The 20,113-nt window shown below is 41.8% G+C and overlaps 1 protein-coding gene across 1 annotated transcript in view; it reads right to left on the reverse strand.

Moving 5' to 3' along the window:
- Positions 1 to 20,113, reverse strand: part of COLEC12 (collectin subfamily member 12) — a 195,653-nt gene that overhangs the window by 24,187 nt on the left and 151,353 nt on the right. Inside the window, exons 3-5 of the mRNA XM_037805930.1 lie at positions 11,165 to 11,287; positions 4,207 to 4,305; positions 2,482 to 3,528 (exon numbers count right to left, since the gene is read on the reverse strand). Coding sequence (XP_037661858.1) covers positions 2,482 to 3,528; positions 4,207 to 4,305; positions 11,165 to 11,287 — 1,269 coding nt within the window. The remainder of the gene's footprint in view (positions 1 to 2,481; positions 3,529 to 4,206; positions 4,306 to 11,164; positions 11,288 to 20,113) is intronic.

A 20,113-nucleotide genomic window follows, 5' to 3' on the forward strand; every position in this document is an offset into this window, starting at 1 on the left:
CCCTCTCACTCTTGTGTAATCCATTCTCCCCCCAGCATCCAGAGGGACCTTTTAAAGTTTGAATCCGGTCACAGCACCTGCCTGCTTCACACTTCCCCATCGCACCTGGAATAAAACCCAACCTCCCTGACCTCATGGGCTCACCAGGGCAGCAGGCAGTTTCTATCACTGCTATCACTGGGGTCCACGGCACAGGCTGCGCATTCAGAAAGCCTGGCCTCAAATTCCATTTAACTCCTTATATGTGTAAACTGGAGCAAGTTACTTCAAACCCTCTAAACCTTTTTTTCCTCATCTATAAACAGAGGGTGAAATTATAAGTACCTGCCTCACAGAGCTGTTGTCAGGATCCACTGAGATGGGTTGCCATATATTCATATTTGATGAATATTAGCTGATAAACATAGGATTTAGGGCTTCTGTATCGCCCTGGGAATACTTTATATTTTCAGGCAAAACCAATTATTATGAAGAAAATTATATAAAGCTAAAACTAATCTTCCTTTAATGAACACCCCTTCCAGAACTCTTCAGGTGCCACCTACAATCCCATTTAAATATGAGGGGGCAGCTGCTTTACGGCCCGCCAAGTAGCCTCTCCCGCAGAGTAAGAGTTCCCAGGTCCTTCAACCCTTCCTCCCAGGATCTGTTTCCTAGACCCCGTCATCCTGGTCAGAATTTTCTGAGCATGCTGGTCTGTGACTGCCTCTCTTGAAAAGGGTCTCCCAAAAATCGACAGACCCCCAGGGGTGATCTTGCCAAACTGCATGGAGCAAGATACCACCTCCCTCATTGTGGACATCGTATTTTTATTGATACAGTCAAAGATCACACCAGCTTTCTTGGCAGACACATTCAGTTGCTCACCGTTGACTGAACTCCCGCTGTGTTTTATTCACACTTCCTTTAGGATATGCCCTCCCATCTATGTTTGTCTGTTTGGTCTTTGCAGCCCAGGAGCAGGATTTTACATGTATTCCCTATCTATTTCATTTTGTTGGCATCTCTTTACTATTCCAGACCTTGCAGATCATTTTAGATCATGATTTTATCATACACTAGCCAAGATGCATAGTTTCACGTCACGCAAGTATTAAATTATCTGGGCATCCATGTCCTCATTTTAGTCACGGACAAAGCTGTTGAACAGGATAGGACCAAGGATAGGATCCTGCCAAGTGCCATTCAAACCTGCCTCCAGGCTCACAGGGGCTCTCTGACCACCACTCTCCCTATTTATTCTTTCAACCAATGTTGGACAACCCCTAGTGTAACCCCCAAAGACTCCTGCCCTTACATCATCCCTTCCCCTGAGTGTCCTGGAACTTGTGACTTGGTTCTAATCAACAGAATATGGCAGAGGATGTCACCCCCTTGCTTAGGTTACATGATAAAAGACCCCATCTTGGCATAGTGGAGAGAGACTCCCTGGTGGTCATGTGAAGTAAGAAGCAGCTGTCATGTTGTGAGACGGTCACGTGGCAAGAAACTGTGGATGGCCTCCAGGAGCTGAGGGCAGTCCCAGCTGATAGCCAGAAAGGAAACAAACACCTCAGTCTTAACAGCCGCAAGGAGATGGATTCTGCCAACAACCTGAGGGAACCCAGAATGGATCTTCCCTGAGGGAACCTGGAAATGGATCTTTCCCTAGTTGATGACATGCAGTCCCAGCCAACACCTGGATTGAAATCTGGTGAGATCCCGATAAGAGGACCCTGCTAAACCATGCCCAGGCTTCTGATGCACAGAAACTTTGAGATAATTAATCAGTGTTGTTTTAAGTTAATAAGTATGTGATAATTTGTTACATGGCATAGAAAACTAAGACAGCCAATAAATCTACCTAACTGTTCTGTAATCCAGCACCGATTTCTCCACCTTATTCTTAAGGGAACCACTGCTGAATGTCTTGGTGAAATCCAGGTATGGGCTCTCTCTTCTCCTACTTTAACAAATCTAACAACCCCAGTAACTCCCTTGCCCTTGAGAATGGGCTGGACTGAGTGACCTGTTTCTAAAGAACAGAATATGGTAGAAGTGACGGTGTGCGACTTCCAAGGCCAGTTCATAAAAGGCCCTTGTGGCTTGTTCCTGGTCCTCTCTCTTGGATCACCTGGAGGCAGTCAGCTGCCATGTTGTGAGGAGACTCAAGCAATTCCACATGGCAAGAACTGAGGCTTCCTGCCAACAGCCAACAGGCAACTGGGGCCTTCTATCAATAGCCATATGAATGAGCCATCATGGAAGTGAATCCTCTAGCCCCAGTTAAGTCTTCCAATGACTAGCCTTGGCCAATTACTTGACTGCAAACTTATGAGAGATCCTAAGCCACGACTGCCCAGCTAAGCCACTCCTGAATGCCTGATTCACAGAAACAATGAGATACCAAACGTTTGTTGCTTAAAGATGCCATATTTTAGGGTAATTTGTTATGCAGCAATAGTTGACTAACACAAATATAAAGTCAGGATTTTCACTTACCTTGTAGTATCGTAAAATTCTTGATGAGCTGACCATGCTTGGAGTCCACTAGCTTCATTTCTTCCATAATCACTGATAAGTTGGCCACTTCAGTATCTAATCGCGACCTCATCATATCTTGTTGTATCCTGAGAGAAACAGAATCCAAACGTATGTTGGCCAGTGTATTATTCAAGGAGGTCAGTTCATCCGTGTGTTTGGTTAGGGTATCCGTGCAAGTGGTCCTGACTTCATTCAGATTGCTGGTCAGCATCCGCAGGTGGTGAGCTGTGTAACTGATGTTGCTAATAATGTTCACAATATCTGTCTCAAAGAGCTGGAAGCGTTCCTCCAGTTGACTGAACTTGATGGCTGTTCTATTCTCTGCATCCTTGTGCAAGTCCTGCAGGTCTTTCAGGTTCTGCTCGTTGGCTTGTGAGATGCCAGTGATGTTGTCCATCTGACCTGTGAATGAGTTGAGCTGGCTGTTCATATCCTCCAGGGTGTCATTGTTGGCTTTGGCCAAGGCAGAGTTGTTGGCAGCCAGTGTCTGCAAGCTCTGCACTTTCTCCTTGAGCCAATCAGTGTCCTTCTTAGCTTGAAGGAAAACCTGCTGCAAGTTTTGGAAATCGTTCTTGATTCGCTGGATTGCCTGACTTGTGTCATCCACAGACCGCTGCAGGTTAGTAATCAGGTTCCTCTGCTGCACCTGGGTCAGGTTCAGGTTGTTGAGGTTCATAATGACTACGTTATGAGAATACATTTGGTTCTGCAGATTGCCCTGGAGCACACTGGTGTCTTGCTGCAGATTAGTGACATAGCCATTATATGCCTGGAGGGTTTTGTTTACAGTGGTGATGAGGAAAGAGTTATTCTCCAAAGTTTCTTTCAGTTGACTCTGCCTGTCCACCAGTGCATCCCCACTTGCCTGTAACTTCTCCAGCGTATCTTTGTTCTTGGTGGTTTTTTCTGTAATCTCACGAAGTTGTTGACGAAGATCCAGAATGTCTGATCTGAAGGAGGAGAGTTCTGAGTTGGTGCTTATAGCTTTCTTCCCAGTTTGGTCCCCTGGAATAAGAAACGTTTGTTACTTAAAATGACAGTATGAAGAGGTGTTCAGGTAAGGTCAAAGACCCTAAAAGACTAAACTTGTACGCACTCAATTTTGGATATAAAACTCATGGTGTATGCAGCTTGCTCTGCATTAGTAAAATCTACATATCTATTAAAACTAGTCCTGGAGAATTGTCAAGGTTACTCAGTATCAGGACTGACAAAGTTGGGTGAACACCCTTCTCAAAGAGGGAGGGGCAAGTGGCAAGAAGGAAATTTCTTTTTAAATTCAAAAATCAAGGAATCAAAAAGGCTGCAATCTTTTATTTTATCTGGTATTATTTTCTACAATTCTATGCAATTTAAAATATTGTACACAGGAACTGACTGAGCATTTTATAAAAGAGCTTTGAATAAAGGATACTGTGGTACTTTTAGATCAGGACTGATATCTAGATTTTATTTGGCACATTAAAAGTTTTTTTTTTACAGAGGAAATTCAACTCCCAAACTTCAAACTCCAATTTTAAAAGTCTTTGAATTAAATCATGAGGAAAGACTGAACACACAACATAAAAATTTAATGTCCTTCTGGGTGAATATGAGTATACAGCAAGATCATTCTAAAAACCTGTGGTTACTTATATAGAGTTAGGGTATTCAACTTAATGGTTTACTTCCATTGCAGATTACCTAATTTTTTCAGGTCACTTTCCACTGCTGTGAGTTTATCATCATAGGTTTGGCGAGATGTCTCCATGCCACCTGTGACATTGTCCATTTTCTCTACAACTGAAATTTGGAAAACAATGCATTAATACACATACATGCTCATACATTATTTTTCCATTTCAAGATGAGAGATCATTTCATTACAGAATATAAAGGAAATGGATCAAAACAAACAGAATATAATTGAATCAAAAATGGGGGAAAAAGCCATTCTTACAGGCAAATAAATAACTTTTTTGGCATAAAACAGTAGTAGTTTATTTGGTTGAGAATTCTATGTTCTTAACTGTTCTTATGGTTCTATAATGCTTGCATGTTTTAGAAATAGTCTGGATCTAATTTTTAAATTATTATGTATTACAGAAGTCTTCAATCTATATTATGATTTCCTATTGATTTCCATAGATGGAGGCCTAGAATACTGTGATTATTTGTAAAATGTGTCACTTATGAGCCTCCCTAACATTCCTGGCAGGTGGGACTCACTTACCCAGAAGGTGAGTCCATGGCAAAGCGCATCTAGCTAATGTCTGTACACAATGTCACTGTAGAAGGGACTCAAAGTTAAGGGTGACAGTGCTTGTCACTCTGTCATGAGTTCTACCACCAAGACCTGAGTATCTGCTCTTCCCACTGACAACAGGATTTATACTTTATCAACTGAATTTATACTTGATCAATTTCCACGAAGAGTGCCTAAGTGGTGTTTCCAAACAAATATGCCTTTCCAAACAAAGATATATACCAAGATTCATTTTTTAAAGATTTTCTTGATTTTACATGATAGAGAAAGTTAGTGATGTGTTAAATAAAAGTTTCTGTTCTTATTTTTCTCAGTAGTTTTCTATGGCTATGAATTCAAGTTTTATCTTTCTCAAATGTTTCATAAGAGTGCATTTCTTCAGATGTGATTCCTGTGAGATCCAACCTCTATCAGCCTGGGATCAAGTCTGACTGTCCTTTTTGGTACCAACAAGGTTTTTTCTCTAAATAATAATTTTTTTTAGCTTGATGATGCTTTGTATATTAATTTGTGAGTCAATGGATCAAGTTTATTTTATTCATCAAGTGTTCTACCCATGCATGATTGTGTGAGAAGATTCTCCTGGCTCTGATTAGGAAGCAGGAACTTCCCACATGTCTGCACCACCGGAAGTAAATAGGATCAGCGAATCCTGGCACCTTTTCTGGAGAAGCTTACTACATGTTCCCTCAAACTTTCATGATTTGGCTATAATGAAATATGTGCACTGCACCAAATGTTCTTTCTCATCTGAGCCTATCCATGTGCTCTCCCCCTCCATCTAGAATGTTCTTCCCTGGCCTAAGCCCCACTCGCTCTTCAAGACTCAGTTTGGCACTTCCTGTGGGAAACCTCTGCTAAGATTCAATTTCACAGAATTTTCTTAGTGAGTAGTCAGTCCCTTATTTTAGGACTTTCTACATTGTGTTGTCATGGCTTGTTTATCTGTTTATCCTACAAGACCCTTTAGGGGAAGAAAATTTATATTCAGTTTTAACCCCAGCTCTTAGCTCATTGTGTGGCACTTAGCAGGTATTCAACAAATATCTGTTTAAAAACTAAATAAATTAATAAATAAGAATCTACATGCTGGCTGCTGAGGATGGTGGAAAATTGGCTAAGCTGGAGGTTAGGTAACAAACATACAAACCACCCATCGCTGGGAAGCCTGAGCACTGGCAATGAGTATGATACTGAGATGAAAAATTATTCTTTTAAATTACTATGTAGACAAAGACATATAGTTATAACAAGCTGCATCTCAGAGTGATTTGATAGTCATAGACACCCTAAATCCCTGGAAACTCTGAAAAATAAAAATGTTTCATCTGCATTTTAGCAAAGCTAAATTTAAAAAAAAAAGAATGTTTACAAACTTAGGTTTAGTTTTGATCCTCAAATCAAAGCACATGCCTCAGTCTGTCCTCAAACCACAGGGAGGATCTGAGTCCTGCCCTCCTTTCCTGGAAGCCAAAGAAACCTCTAAAGTGCTGACAGTTGGTCATTTTCCACCCTCTCTAATTTTTCCTCCATTTTAGTTTCAAAAAAAAAAACCCCACAGAACTGTCGTGGACAGATAACTCAGGTCTGTGTCGAGTAAAAGAAATAAATACATTCATTTTAAAGTTTAAAAACCTGTTAACTTTCTCTTTGGTGTAGCAAGGAAACTAGTTGCCCTACCCATGCTGTGGCCCGTCTGAAAATAGGATCTTGGTATTAAGCTCCAAACTTCAGGGTTGCAAAAATGATGACTGTCCTACTACATATAAATAGTAGACTGACTGAGATCCAGAACTAACACTTGTTGTAACAGCAAACAGCTTTTTTCAGTCCTTACTTTATTAGCATCCATTCTCCATCAGGAAAATAGGGGCAGAGCCAGCCTATCGTATATTAGAAACTCCCAGTCTATAAATGTAGGTTCAGTTTGTAACCATACTCATGGGAGGAAAACAAGTATGAAACACAGAAGGGCTACCCCTAGACTGGGAGCTGTTTCTTGAGAGGACTTCTTCTTCAGAGTATTAGTGTTTCAGGTATTAGACCTGAAGTGTTGTCTCTCTTCAAGTACCTAAAGCCTAATTTTCTAGGATAATCTGGCAATAATACCTTTTCTATAAAAGCACTTTGATATCATTCCGTGGTCTGGGCCACCAGTCTCTTCTTCCCTGGTTCTTACTTCCACCCATCCCTAACGTCCACCCTGAGTCTTACTTCCCCATCATATCAAGCATTCTCTGATGTTTTGACACCACACCACACCAACTGAACTTTTATTTGGGTAATAATAGCCTCTATTTGTAGATTACCTACTCCTTGCAAGGTGCATTACATCATCACTGCACTTAATCTTTACAACCCCTATTTTACTAATGAAGGCATTGAGGCTCAGAGATGTTCAGTAACCTGCCCAGAATCACACAGCTTGTAAGTGACTAAGCTGGGAAGCCAGCCTGGGAGATCAACTGTGAAACCCATGCTCTCACCACACACCACACTGGCTCTCATTTAGTATTTCCCTCTTCTACATCTGGTTTCCTCCCATAAAAATTCCTTGAGGGAAAGGATTACGTCTTCTTTATCATCTCTTTAAAGTTATCATATCAGATGTTTCCTAAGTATCCACGGGTTGTGTGGTACAGTGGGAGACTCGGAGGCTACAGAAAAAGGGAGTGCAGAGCTCCTCCCCATTGTTTTGGGCATTTGCACAAGGCTGACGATGGTTCTGACAGAGGAATACGGCCCTTCGTTTGCACTGGAACTGCCCAGTAACACCAGGTACACATCCCTGGAATTCAATAAAGGCTTTTCTGCCTTGAACTTTATTTGAGGTTTTATTACAAACAAACATAAAAAGCCCAGAATATCTGGTCATCAGGCGTCATCCTGGAGGATTCTAATAAGAGCTGTCTAGTGGGATTTGAGGCACATCTCCAAAGCCTACTTACCCAGCTGCTGTTGCTACTTTGGCAGAGCAAGGTAGACATTCAGCAACTAAGAATGCTGAATTAAAGGGGATTCTTATTGAGCAAGATTCAGATTCCTCTTTTTTCTTTATCCTAATTGCCTAATGAAGGGTGCCTGATAGGCAGGAAAACGGAATAGGATTTTTCTGTTCAGGGAATATTCTGGAGGAAAAACGACCCACTGTGTTTAAGAGATGATTCCTGCCGTGGGAGCGCCATTGACTAAGACGAAAAGGCCAGGGCAGAGTATGCCCTGAGCTGTAACTGTCCAAGAACAGGCTTTCTGCAGAGCGCACAAAGTGCCTCCTGCTCACAGCCCCTGTGGAGACCCTGTCTGGATGACTAAGCGATTCTCTGCCTTGTTCAGCAAATTCTCCATAAGGAACTTAGTAATATCCTAACTTGAGGCTGGGTGAGTGGCATAAAAGGAGACGTAAAGAGCAGTTTGGAGGAAAACAGTATGTAGTTGACTTTGTCAACTCTGATAGAAGAGTTTGTATTTCATCTCCTTTCAACTTCTCCTTCAGAGAAGCACTTATGGCACTTCCTTCACTGAATGTTCTTTTTCTTTTTAATGGAGACAGTTTCTCTAGACTTCAAAGGGAGATGTATGGAAGGAGAACTGGCTCTTATCTTTCTGCCTCTTAGAATTCTGGGTCACCAGAATCTTATCAGCAAGAAAGAGGAATCACTATACAAGTAAAGGAAAAACACATCTGGGAAATATCAACATTTTAGTTAAGGAAGACTGTGTTTGGAAACCAAAATTACATGTTGTATTATCTTCTTTTTGTCAGCAGAGGCCTAAGAGATGGGGGCACTGAAGGAGGGAGAAGAGGGGCAAGACTTTCATCTTGCCAATCTCTTCTCCCCTTCTGCTTGGTGAGATTACACCCACGGAGCAGGCCAAACCAATCCTCAAGATTTTAGATGTCTAGGTGGGGCTTTGAGGGGCAGAGATTCCCTGAGATTGCCTTGGCAGAAGTCAGCCCTAACCCACAATTCATCCATCCATCCTTCCATTAATTCATTCAATAAACTTTACTGGCATCTGTTACATACAATGAGGCTAGGTGCTGGTGAGAGAGAATAAATAAAAGATAGTCTCCTATAGTTTGGCCATAATGATATAGTGTGACAGGGGCCAGGAATAAATAAAGGGTGCTATGGGGACAAACAGGAGTTTGTCCTCACTCAGCTTTCTGAGGCTTCCTGAAGGATATGTGTCTAAGAGACACATGAAAAGGCAAAAAGAGATCATTTAGGTAGAGAGGAGAGAAAAGGTGCCCCAGGCCAATGGACCAGCACAACGAAAGCATGTCAGAGCTAAAGGACTTTCTCGTGTCATAAAAATGAAGGAAATATCTGTACCTTAAAAACAAGCAAAAAAAGGGAAAAAACAAACAAACAAAAACCAAAAACAAACCACAACCCTCTCCTTTGGATCTTTCTGTATAATTCTGAACATAAAACGATCCTAGACATTTCCTAGCAGAGGTAAAAATTACACAATATCATACAGCAGTATTTATTCAAACAACTTCACTTATTTAAACTTCAAATTACTCTTGTCTCTCTTTTAGTACTATATGTTTACTTTCATATCACGTAGTACTGAGCTATAAAGGAACTTGTTAAATGACTATTTGATCTCAAGTTTCTCCTTTATGTTGACACACTAGGAAAAGTCATGGAGAAGTGGGTAGTGACTTAGAGGAAGAAAGCCAGTCCGAATTACCTGGCACATATAAAACCTTCCTTTTCCTAAGTAGGTTCCCACCCCTATCCTCTGCCCAACCCCAGTCATGATTTAATAGCCTTACTTAATCACTTACGCTTTTTGTTGCCTCATCTAAAAACTTAAGAGAGCCCAGGTTAGACTAGTTCCTCATACATGGATAAAATGACCTATCTGGTAATTTTCCAAGTTTCCATTGCCCAAATTCAGCAGTCAAGAAAAGAATGCACATTATTTTCCATGTATATGGCCTTAGAGTTGGGGACTAAAAAGTCTTGACTATATACTGAGTATATTTTTAACATGTTTTGCCATTCCAATGCTAGAGCTGTATACATGCAGTTATGAGGAAGGGAGAAAAGAAGAGAGAAATACCACCACAATCTACTGGAACAACTATAGGACAGGTGGTTCGATCTCATCATCTTTGCCCATCCCAATCACCTTGAAAAGTGGCGTTAGTATTTCTACTTTTCAGATAAGAAATCGGAAACTCAATGAGGTTATGATTACACCTAGATTATGCAGCCATGTGGAGGACTTAGCATGATGCCCAAATATTCACAATTCTATTATAAATGGCAGAACCAAGGATTGAACTTGGACCATCCGGCTCCAAAGCCCTTTCTCCTTTCGACACAGTATGTTTCCTCAGGAAACCACTAAACACTGCCTAAGCGTATGCAGGGACAGAGGTGGGGGGAACTGCCAGTTGGAGAGAATTCACTTTGAACCTTTCTCTCCCTTGGTCAAGCTTCCGGGCCAAGGAACAGAGAAGGTCCGTGTGGGAATTCTCCCCTGTGAAGCTGAGAGTTCTGAGGGCAGGCAGCTGGGGTGGTTGCTTAGAGAAGGTTTTGAAGATCAGGAGACCTCATGCCTGTCTCTGCTGGAACCAGGTGAACGTGTCTGTCACAAATGTCTTTGTCAGGAAGGTTTCCATGGCTCTTTTATATGAAAGGGTTTATGTAGTTTATGGTTCTGAATCATGACACCTTCTACCTGCAGTATCTCGAAAGGGTGTGGGGAGTTGCGGGGAGGACCCACTTTGTCTGAAAGTCTGGAGGATTGAGGCAAAAATCTTCCATTTACCTTAAACCAGACAAGTTGAAAGAATGCCTAACATCCTATATACAGTAGATTTGAGGTAGCTGTGTTGTCTCTGTGTTTAATTTCTAGAGGGCAATATGTTTACGGAGCTGCATAAACAACAGGGACCACAGTGCTGAAGAGAAAAAAAGGAATTAGCTGGCCAGTGCCTGGGTGAAGTAAGTTGTATCTCTGAAGATATTATTATTATTATTTTTTTTTTTTTGCTTATCCTCTGTCAATGTAGTTTTCTTGTGTGCTGAATCCAGGGTTTCCACAGGGCTTCTTTAGACGGTAAGACAAAGAGAGATGGAGGAAGAGGGAGTAGCTGGAAATAGGTAGGGAAAGCAATGTAGAGAAAAAACCTTTATAATTCACAGAGGACTACTACAACTGTTGAAATAAACCAAAAGGGATTACTACTTTCTTCCTTTCGGATCCCATAGCTACAAGAGGCTCAAGACACAGAGATGGATCTTTGGATGTTGCTAAGTTTTGCATCAAGTTTTATTAGTGGAAAACATCACATGTGCAAAGATGGGTTTTCATGCTTTGATTATTCAAGGGCAACTTGTTATTTGGAAGGAAAAAGGAAAGCGTACTCACCTTTGTATCCCAAAATGGCTACTGTGATTGTTAGCAAGGCACACAAAACGTATAATAATATGATAGAAAACTTCAGTGCCCAGTTATTCTTACATTTGGTACATTGTGTTCCTTCCTGAATACCTGTAAAAAGAAGTCAAATTTTAATAATAGTAACCAAGAACATCATTTCAAGAAGTATCTTTTTTGTATTTTGGTTCAAATACTATGCCTAGATATAATTTTTACATATAACTTACCAGACCATGGGTAGAATTTTAAAACTGAACAAGCTCATCACTTAAGCAATACAAGCAATTTAAATATTACTTTGTTATCATTGTCTTCAGTATGACTTGAAAATAGCACATAACTTTGATTCATAGAATAAGAGCTTCAAATCAAATTCCATATGATAATTAGAATGGTAATTTCAATAAAAATCTCTAAATGACACAAGATTTAAAACATGCAAATCTGCTCATTTCCACCAATAACAGGACCTAAAGCACTTCAAACACTGACAAAAAGTGACCTGTCCCTTGATATTTGTTTTGGTGGTAGGTAGAACTGGGTGTGTGATGTTGGGCCCTGGAGGTAGTATTTACACCATGGAAATGGACAAACACTACAAATCATGCCTTTTTGTCTATCCTGGAGAGTCAGTTTACCAGCATGCCACTGGTTGTCATGTACCTGCATCTGGACATGTAATTGCATGTACCTAGAGCAGAAAATACAGGTAGTTTTTTAATTAAAACTCTCAGTATAGAATCATTTCTGCACATTACATATATACAGAAAACAGATAGTTACCCTTAAATTATCACTAGTGGTTTGAATAACAAATGTGGAACAAACAGAAAAACCAGACATTTTTGATGAGAGGAGGTAAATTTTTGCTGCTTAAAGTTTAACTTTCTGGAAAGCATCCTAGTCTAAGTAGGAAACCACCATCACTTCTGCAAGTGACACCAGAAACTAATCCATGGAAAGGGAACTTTCCATCTGATTGATTAGAAACATAGAAGACAAAGACTGTGGACATTTTAATGTGGAAATCATATTGTAAGCACTATCAGGAACTTCCTTGTTTTCTTGACCTGTTTCCTGATGTGAGTCTTACTAAGAGTGTCCCCAAGGAACAGCAGTACATAAAGGACTGCTTTCCTATAATTGTGCTCAATCACTTTTGATGGGTAAGTCAGGAGGATTAGGGCACAGCTGAAGTCTCTCTCCTTTGGTCTGTACTTTTCCGCACAATGCCCTGCTTCAGTGAAAAGAGTTCTTCAGCTGTGCTTAATGCAAAATGATGAGAGAAACAGCATGTAACAATAACTCAAAATGAACTGTCAGGGTTCAACCAATCCCTCTTGTGTTCTAGGTTACAGACATGGGAGAAAGTTCAGTTTGTCTCTTTCATGATTTAGAGCTGTGGCTCTCAAAGTTTGGGGTGCCTCAGAATTACTTGAAAGATTTGTTAAAATACAGCATGTCTAATTCCAAAGGTCTGGGAAGAGGCCTGGGAATTTGGATTTCTAACAGGTTCCCAGGTGAGGCTGATGCTGCTAGTCTGGAGACCACACTTTCTGACCTGTAGAGTGCTTACAAACCACCTGGGGATCTTGGCAAAGTACAGATTCTGATTCAGTAGGTGTGATGGTTAATTTCATGTGTTCATTTGACTAGGTTACGCACGTGTCTACTTGTTTGGGTCAAACATGGGTCTAGTTACTGTGGAGGATTTAGTGGATGGGATTAGCAGCTACAAGCAGGTGACCTTAAGTAAAGATCACCCTCCACAAGGTGAGTGGGCCTCATCCAATCAATCACAGGTCTTAATAGCAAGAGTTGAGGGTTCCGGAAGTCAAAAGAATTTCTGCTCAAGGCTTCAACATCGACTCCTGCTGGAATTTCCAGTCCATCAGCTTTCCCTGCGGAATTAGGACTCAGGATTTCAACATCTCCTTTACCAGAGTTCCCAGTCCAGTCTGCATTTCTAACAAGATGGGGTGATGCTTGATCTGAAGACCATACTTTGAGAAACAAGGGTTTAGTTTAGAGGAAGGTCATGCTGGATCAACCTTTGGTTAGCAAATTCCTTGAAGGTGAGGCTGTAAAATCTGATTCATTGATCAAACAGACCTAGAGTAAATTGGCTGCATCACAATGTTCCCATTTCTTGTTCCTCCTTTTCTTTCTATCCTACTTCTTTAATAGCCACCTGTATGTCTCTGCAACACATCTCAAGTCCAAAACTGATCTCAGTACTAGCCCTGCCAAACCAGATCTCCAACTTCCACCCCACTTCCTTATTTCCATCCAACCTAAATAGAACTACAATCCTACTCCCTGAGGCTGACAGCCTCAAAGACACACTGAATTCTTCTCTTATGCTTATTTTCCAATTCAGTCAGTCACCAGGTGCTGTTAATCTTCCTTTTGGATTTTTTTTTTTTTTTTTTTTTAAATCACGATCTTCATCTTCTGTGGTTCACTGTGCCAGGTACTCCACACACAACAGCTCTCATCCATACACAAACCCTGCAAGGAGGCGTGGTGGAGAGAGCTGAGATGACATCCCATACCTGCCTCAGCCAGGAGTCCAAGCTGGGTCAGCCTGACTCCAAATGCTAAGGATCTCTCCTGTACGTCACCGTGTCTCTCCCTGGTCATGCTTTCCTCTGCGAGATCTTGGCATCTTAACAGAAGCTTCCACTCCCACTGCACTCCAGTCTGACTCTGTACTAACATACTGCTGTCATGACCTTTGCCAAAAAGGAAAACAAAGAAAGAAATAACTATGCCTCCAATGTCATGCACTTGACTTCAAGATGAAAACTCACCCTCACACACCCACAGCCACACACCCATCAGCTCTGAGTGACTCTATAATTTGGCAGTTTAAAATGAAACAAAGAACCCTCACAGGCAGTCAGAGTGAAATATTTTTGAAATTGGGAGGGGGGATGTAAAGGTACACCCACAAACATGCCACATTCCATGTTCAGAGAGAATCAACTAGCTTTGATGGCAACGGCGGATCATAAACACGAAAGACACGGGGATGCTGACTTCCTCTGGGAAGACCGGATGGCACTTTCATGGTTGATTGGGGGTTTCACTCCTTTCAGTTTGTAGGACCACGGTGGGTGCACTCTCTCCCCCTCTCTAGGGTGACTTCGTATTTTCCCTCAGAAAAGCCTCAGAAGATTTGGTCTGGGAGGGGATCATGGTAGATAACAGAGGCTGGGGGTGAGAAGGCAGTTTCGAGTCATCTGGCCAAGCCCCGATATGTTACTGATAAGCCAAGTGAGGTCCGACAGGTGAGGCTGCTCTGAAGCCAGGTGTGCTGACCCCGGGGGCAAGCAGTCTTTCCCTCCACCCTTGCCATGAGTGCCAGCCCTGGGCTGGCCACCAGACAGCCTGTGCATGTGGTATGAGTGCAGATCCACCCCCAGATCATTGTCACGGGTTCACATTCCAAAGGGCAGGGTCACTTCCTCCCGACATGCTCTTCCCACTGCTGACTATCAGCATTTAATCAATATCAGATGGCACTGCCGGGCCTCCCTTTCCACTGGACACTTGTTTTTTCTCCCTCCTGAGACTTATTTTTAATAAGTTTCTGTTTTATCTTCCCCTCTCTGCCCTCTGCTGGGAGGACATCTGGCCAAACATACTGATGCCTACTACAAAGAGACCCTGCTGGCTCTCCTAGCTGGGGACCCTTCCTCCTTGAACCTAGATGGTCACAAAAAACATTGGAGAGAGACATCCCCCTGTTACCAGCCTTTGTAGTGTTTGTTTTCTTAGCATTACTTTCCAGAGACTGGGGACTCTGTTCTCATGGTGGGGAAGGAAGGTAAAGGGAACTGATCTGCAGAGTGCCGCGGATAAGGGATTCTAGTTCAGGAAGTGAAGCAGTTTTCCCCTTTACCACCAAGAGACCTGGCTTATCAAAAAAACCTGGCCCAAAGAGCACATCTGTAATTCAGCAGGCCACAGGCAGAAAGGGCCAGAAGGGGCCATGCCTTTCCATTGGTTAGCCCTCTTGGGCCATCTCCCACTGAACTCAGATTCTTGGCTCAGGTTTTGTGTGTATTTTCCAGCATCCAAGTCTTTGTTATACAAAAAAGTATGGAGGCCAAGCAAAGCCAGAATCATTCTGGTTAACTCCTCAAGTATTCCGCGGAAGTTCAGAAAAGGCTGACAATTGGGTCCCCTGTGCTCAAAGTTGCCCGTGTGGCTGCACTTCTAATAACACAAGTTCAAAGTAAGAGCAGTGCAGGGGGTGTGGGCTACAGATCGGGGCGGTGAGCAGGGCCAGGGGAAATCATTGAAATGCTACAGAAATGGCAATGCAAAGGGCTGGAAGAATTCAGCAGCAGAGAGGATTCCCTTCTGCTGTGGCTCTCCATAAAGAGCCCCCCCCCCCCAAGTGCTGTGATCCAGGCTTCATTCCAGCCTGTTTTCCCAATCTTTTTTTGTGGGGAAAAAGTCTTCCTTCACTATCCATATTTTTCTGCCATGTCCACCACCAAAGGAGGGTTCATCTGTTAAAAAGGATACATGCTAATCAATCCCCTTTCTGGTTAGGTGGAGCTGGCACTGGGGGTGGGGTAGGGTGCTTCTGGGCTGGCTGAAGTATCACAAGTTTCAGTGGCTTTGCTATAAAGATCGTGTTACCAAAGAGCAGCTTCAAAAAGCTGGTAGACTGCAAAATCCAGAAAACCACAAGTCTTGATCTGAGATTTGCAGTGATCTTTTCATGTGGTTTTTTTATAGTTATTAATCTACTCCCTGGTGGTATATATTCCCATAAGCCCTTGAGAGTGATTTGGCTCTAACAGTAAAACTGATGATTCAAATGAATTCCTATAATTAAAATGCCCTCAAAAGCAACAAAACAGTAAGAGTTAAAATCGTGGTTAGTCACTTCAAGGCTATGCAACATCATGAAAATAAAAGTTAAAAATATAAAACATTTTATCCCACAAGTAATTAGCTTTTCCTTTTATAAAGGCCATTTACTAAATGATGGTTATGAATTTACTTAGTGATTCTTTTTATTAGTGAGTAATTAAGTTCCCCAAAACACAAATTCCAGCATTGTACATTTCATTATGCCAAGTTTCTTAAACTATGTGGAGAATCATGAAAATGGGGAACAGGACAAGAATTAGAAGTCAAATCACTTTCTGTGTAAAATAAATAAAGTCTCACCACACCTCTGTATTCATAAAGATGCATTCAAACAAGAAAAAAAATTATTTAGAAGAATTTCAGGAGAATGAACTCTTTAGCATTCGTTCTGAATTTATATTTAAATTCAGTGCACTTACCACAGGTGTAGTTTTTTTCACTAAATCTGTTCATAAAAGGCTGTCAGTTCTGGTTGGGTTTTAACATTTAGATTAAAAAAAAGAATATGTATTATTTGTTTAAAATTTATAATTTATACCCAGTCCACTAAAAAAATAATTGTTGTAGGCAAAAGCCAGATATAATGGTCCCACTCAGAATATATAGTGTCTGCCAGAATATACAGTATCTCGAAATAATGCCATTATTTTCTCTTTGTGGTTTTTATAATAAGAAATGCTTTATTATAGAAACTGTACACAAATGCTTTCAATTCTGAGGAGAGGAATGCTTGCTTATTGTGGAGCTCAACCATCACATCTCTTGCATTTCTCTCTCCTAGCTGGCCCCCTTTCTCTTGGCTCTGCTACTATAGATTTTATTCCGGGGCACAGAGTGAACTGTCAACAATCCTGATGACACATGTCCACAACCCTGACTACTTCATTATCTGGCACTGCCAAACAATTCCTTCTATGATTAAGCACTGAACATTTTAATCAAAATGACTCATGAAAATTTAGCTCCGGCTTGGGTCATCAGACTGTTGTCTAATCAAGCTGGACACCTGCCCAGCACACACGTTTTGGAAGAAGGCCACTATACATTTGTTTTGCAAGTTTGCTGTTGCTACAAATGCAAGAGGAATTGCTGCGCATGGCTGCAGTGACTACAGACCTGCTATGCGCCAGATCCCCCTCCTAGTTATTTACAATCCCTTTAATAGTGCTGCAAAGAGGGATTCAGACCCTAATTTTATAGATAAGAAAAGTGGGATTGAGAAGGTTGAGTAACCAAGCCAGTGTGTGGCTGAAACCAGATCTATGACATGTTGCTTCTCCAACCTTATTTACCTCCAGAAGTAAAAAAAGGAACAAAAAACAGACAAACAACAAACAACCAAAAAAAAATGTAGAAAGGTGACATGTTAGGCCTGCGGCTTAAGAAGGGTTCCATCAAAATAAAGGGGAGGAGAAACATCCTTTCAAAAATGTTCATAGTAAAGCTTTTCTCAGAAATGAACAATAAAATTCAGTCTCCAGTAAGTTAATATGACAGGCCTGAGGCTTCTATGGGCTATAATTTCTCTCTTATTATTCTGTGGTGAAATACGTAAGAGCAAGTTAATTCCACTCTAAATAAGCACTCCTTATCTCCGTGAGGAGCCAGGATTGGCTTGAAGGTTTGGCTGGTATGGTCTGCTAGCTCCTTGGGGGAACCATCTCTCAATAGTGATGGAATTTTTGCATGGGGGTGGGCTGGAAGAGAAGCTTTATAATTTCAAGGCAACTATGGGACTCTCAGGGGCCTTGCTCAGTTTAAGCTTGAAACCAAAACAAGTTGGTGGACCTTATTGAGTCTTCTCTCAAAGTTCTAGTACCGTGAAATGGGAACCTCAAAAGTCAAGTCTTCACTGGCTCATCATTCATCTATGGACCCAAAGAACTGCAGGTGGTTCAAGTCTGTAGGAGTTGGGTGAGAAAAGTAAGTGGAAAGGAAAGAGGTGGAAGAAGGGATTATTAAATGGTGATAGAAATTAATTTATCTCTAGCCTCTGTGCCACTCTCTACCCCCCGTTAAAAAAAATCTACACAGTATAGACTGGCAAAACCAATTATTTTTACAAACACCATCTTCACCCTGTGGTTCAGAAATGGATCATATTTCCCCACTGCCATGGTAACAGCTCCAAGAGGCTTAAAGTAGATTCCAAGATGCTCACCAGCTGGCACCCTCTGCTCACACAGGTTCTCAGAACCTCCAGGCCTAGAGGAACATTCGCTGTCCTCTAGGTCAATATTCATTTTACCAGTGAGGATGCGGAAGCCCAGTGAACCCCACTGTCCAGCCCTAGGTTACAGGCCTGGCTCTAGGGGTCAGGTTTCCTGATTCCCGGCCAGAATTCAGACCCCCAAACACTGCCCACTTTACCATACTTGTTTCTTACTACAGCCCATTTACTCATTTATTTAAGAAATAATCCTAAGCACTGTGTATCATGGTGACCTAACAGACAAAAATATCTGCCCTTATGAAGCTTATACTGCAGTAGGTATTTTAGAAGGTGATAAATGCTGTGGAGAAAGGAAAGCAAGGGATGGGTGAAGGGCATGTGGGAGAGGAGGTGGACGGTAATTTTAAACCGGGTGGTGGGAGGAGGCTTCAGAGAGTGACATTTGAGCAAAGGCTGGAAAGAGCGTGGAGAAGAGCACCAGGGTCTTTGGGTGGGGGTGGGGGTGGGGGGCTGCAGTTGACGCGGCCCCCTGCACTTCCTCTGCTCCCCTCCAAAGTCTGCTTATTCCCTCTGAGTCCTGAGACTTTCCCTCCTTCTCTGTTAAACATTCTTCCCTCTCTACCAAATGACTTCCTTCAAAACCCTATTCTTTACATAGTGAATATCCTTGCTCTTAGGAAATACACATAGAAGTATTAAGTGATCAAGGAGCATGATATATGCAACCTACTCAAATGTTTAGAGAATAGACAGATGGACAGATAGATGAGTGGGCGGACAGAGAGACAGATGGATAGAGAGAATGATAAGGCAAGGATGGCAAAATGTTAAAAGTGGGTGTATATCGGCGTTCTCTGTATGAGTTTTGCATTATTTTTGCAACTGTCCTGTAAGGTTGAAATTATTTCAAAATAAAATGTTAAAAAAAATACACCTTACAAGTTTCCTCCTCAATAAATCCTTTCCTAACTAGACTTGCACAAAGCCCGACTGGGCCTGAATCCCCTTAGTATCTGTGTGGTCTGTGTTGCATAATTCCACATTCACTTGTGTACTTTTTAAATAACTCACAGGCCATTTTCAAGGCTATCTCCTCCTGTAGGCATAAGGATTTTATTTATTTCTAGTATTGCTTTTGCATTTCTCTCAACACATTGCTAATCTACAGTACTCTGCATTTCATGCGGTTTAACAAAAAACGAAACGTGACTGGTGTGGAGATCCTGGCAGCGGGGAAGGAGGGCTCAATCCCTCCCACAGTGACTCTCCCTCACCCAGAATGGAACCAGTGCACTCCCTGCAGCTCTCATGGCGTGGTGGACTTCACAACCTTCCCTTCCACCTTTGTGTCTAGTCTTTCAGGTGACAAGTGACAGGCGGATCCCACTCTACTCCTGGGAGCGCCTTTGACGAGCCTGACAGTCAAAATACAGACACTAAAACAGCATCTTCCTCCCAACAACTCAGGAACTGGAAGGAAGACTGAAGGGAGATTTTCTGTTCTCACTGAGGACTGGGGGGGAGTGGGATACAAAGTAAGTTACTAAATGAGAAGAATGCAAAGCATTCCTTTAGACAAACTCTTCCCAGACTGATGTGAATCCCAAGATTCCAAAGCAGCCCAGCATTTCTGCATTTTTTGTGTCTCTCAACACTCACAGAACTAAATCTGATGGGGCAAAGATAAGAAAGGCAAGCCCACCATGCAACTCTTGCTTGAGTATTGTTGCTTTCAAGTGTCATTTTGGGGTGGCTGAGGAACTAATAATAATGATGGGGAATACTGCCAAGCAGGACAAATCTTGGTTAATGACAGTCTCTGTTGTTTTTCACTGAAAAAGTGTTGGGGCATGTGAAAATGCAGGGGGAAA

Source organism: Choloepus didactylus, chromosome 16, assembly GCF_015220235.1.
Source record: "Choloepus didactylus isolate mChoDid1 chromosome 16, mChoDid1.pri, whole genome shotgun sequence".
Classification (NCBI taxonomy): Eukaryota; Metazoa; Chordata; class Mammalia; order Pilosa; family Megalonychidae; genus Choloepus; species Choloepus didactylus.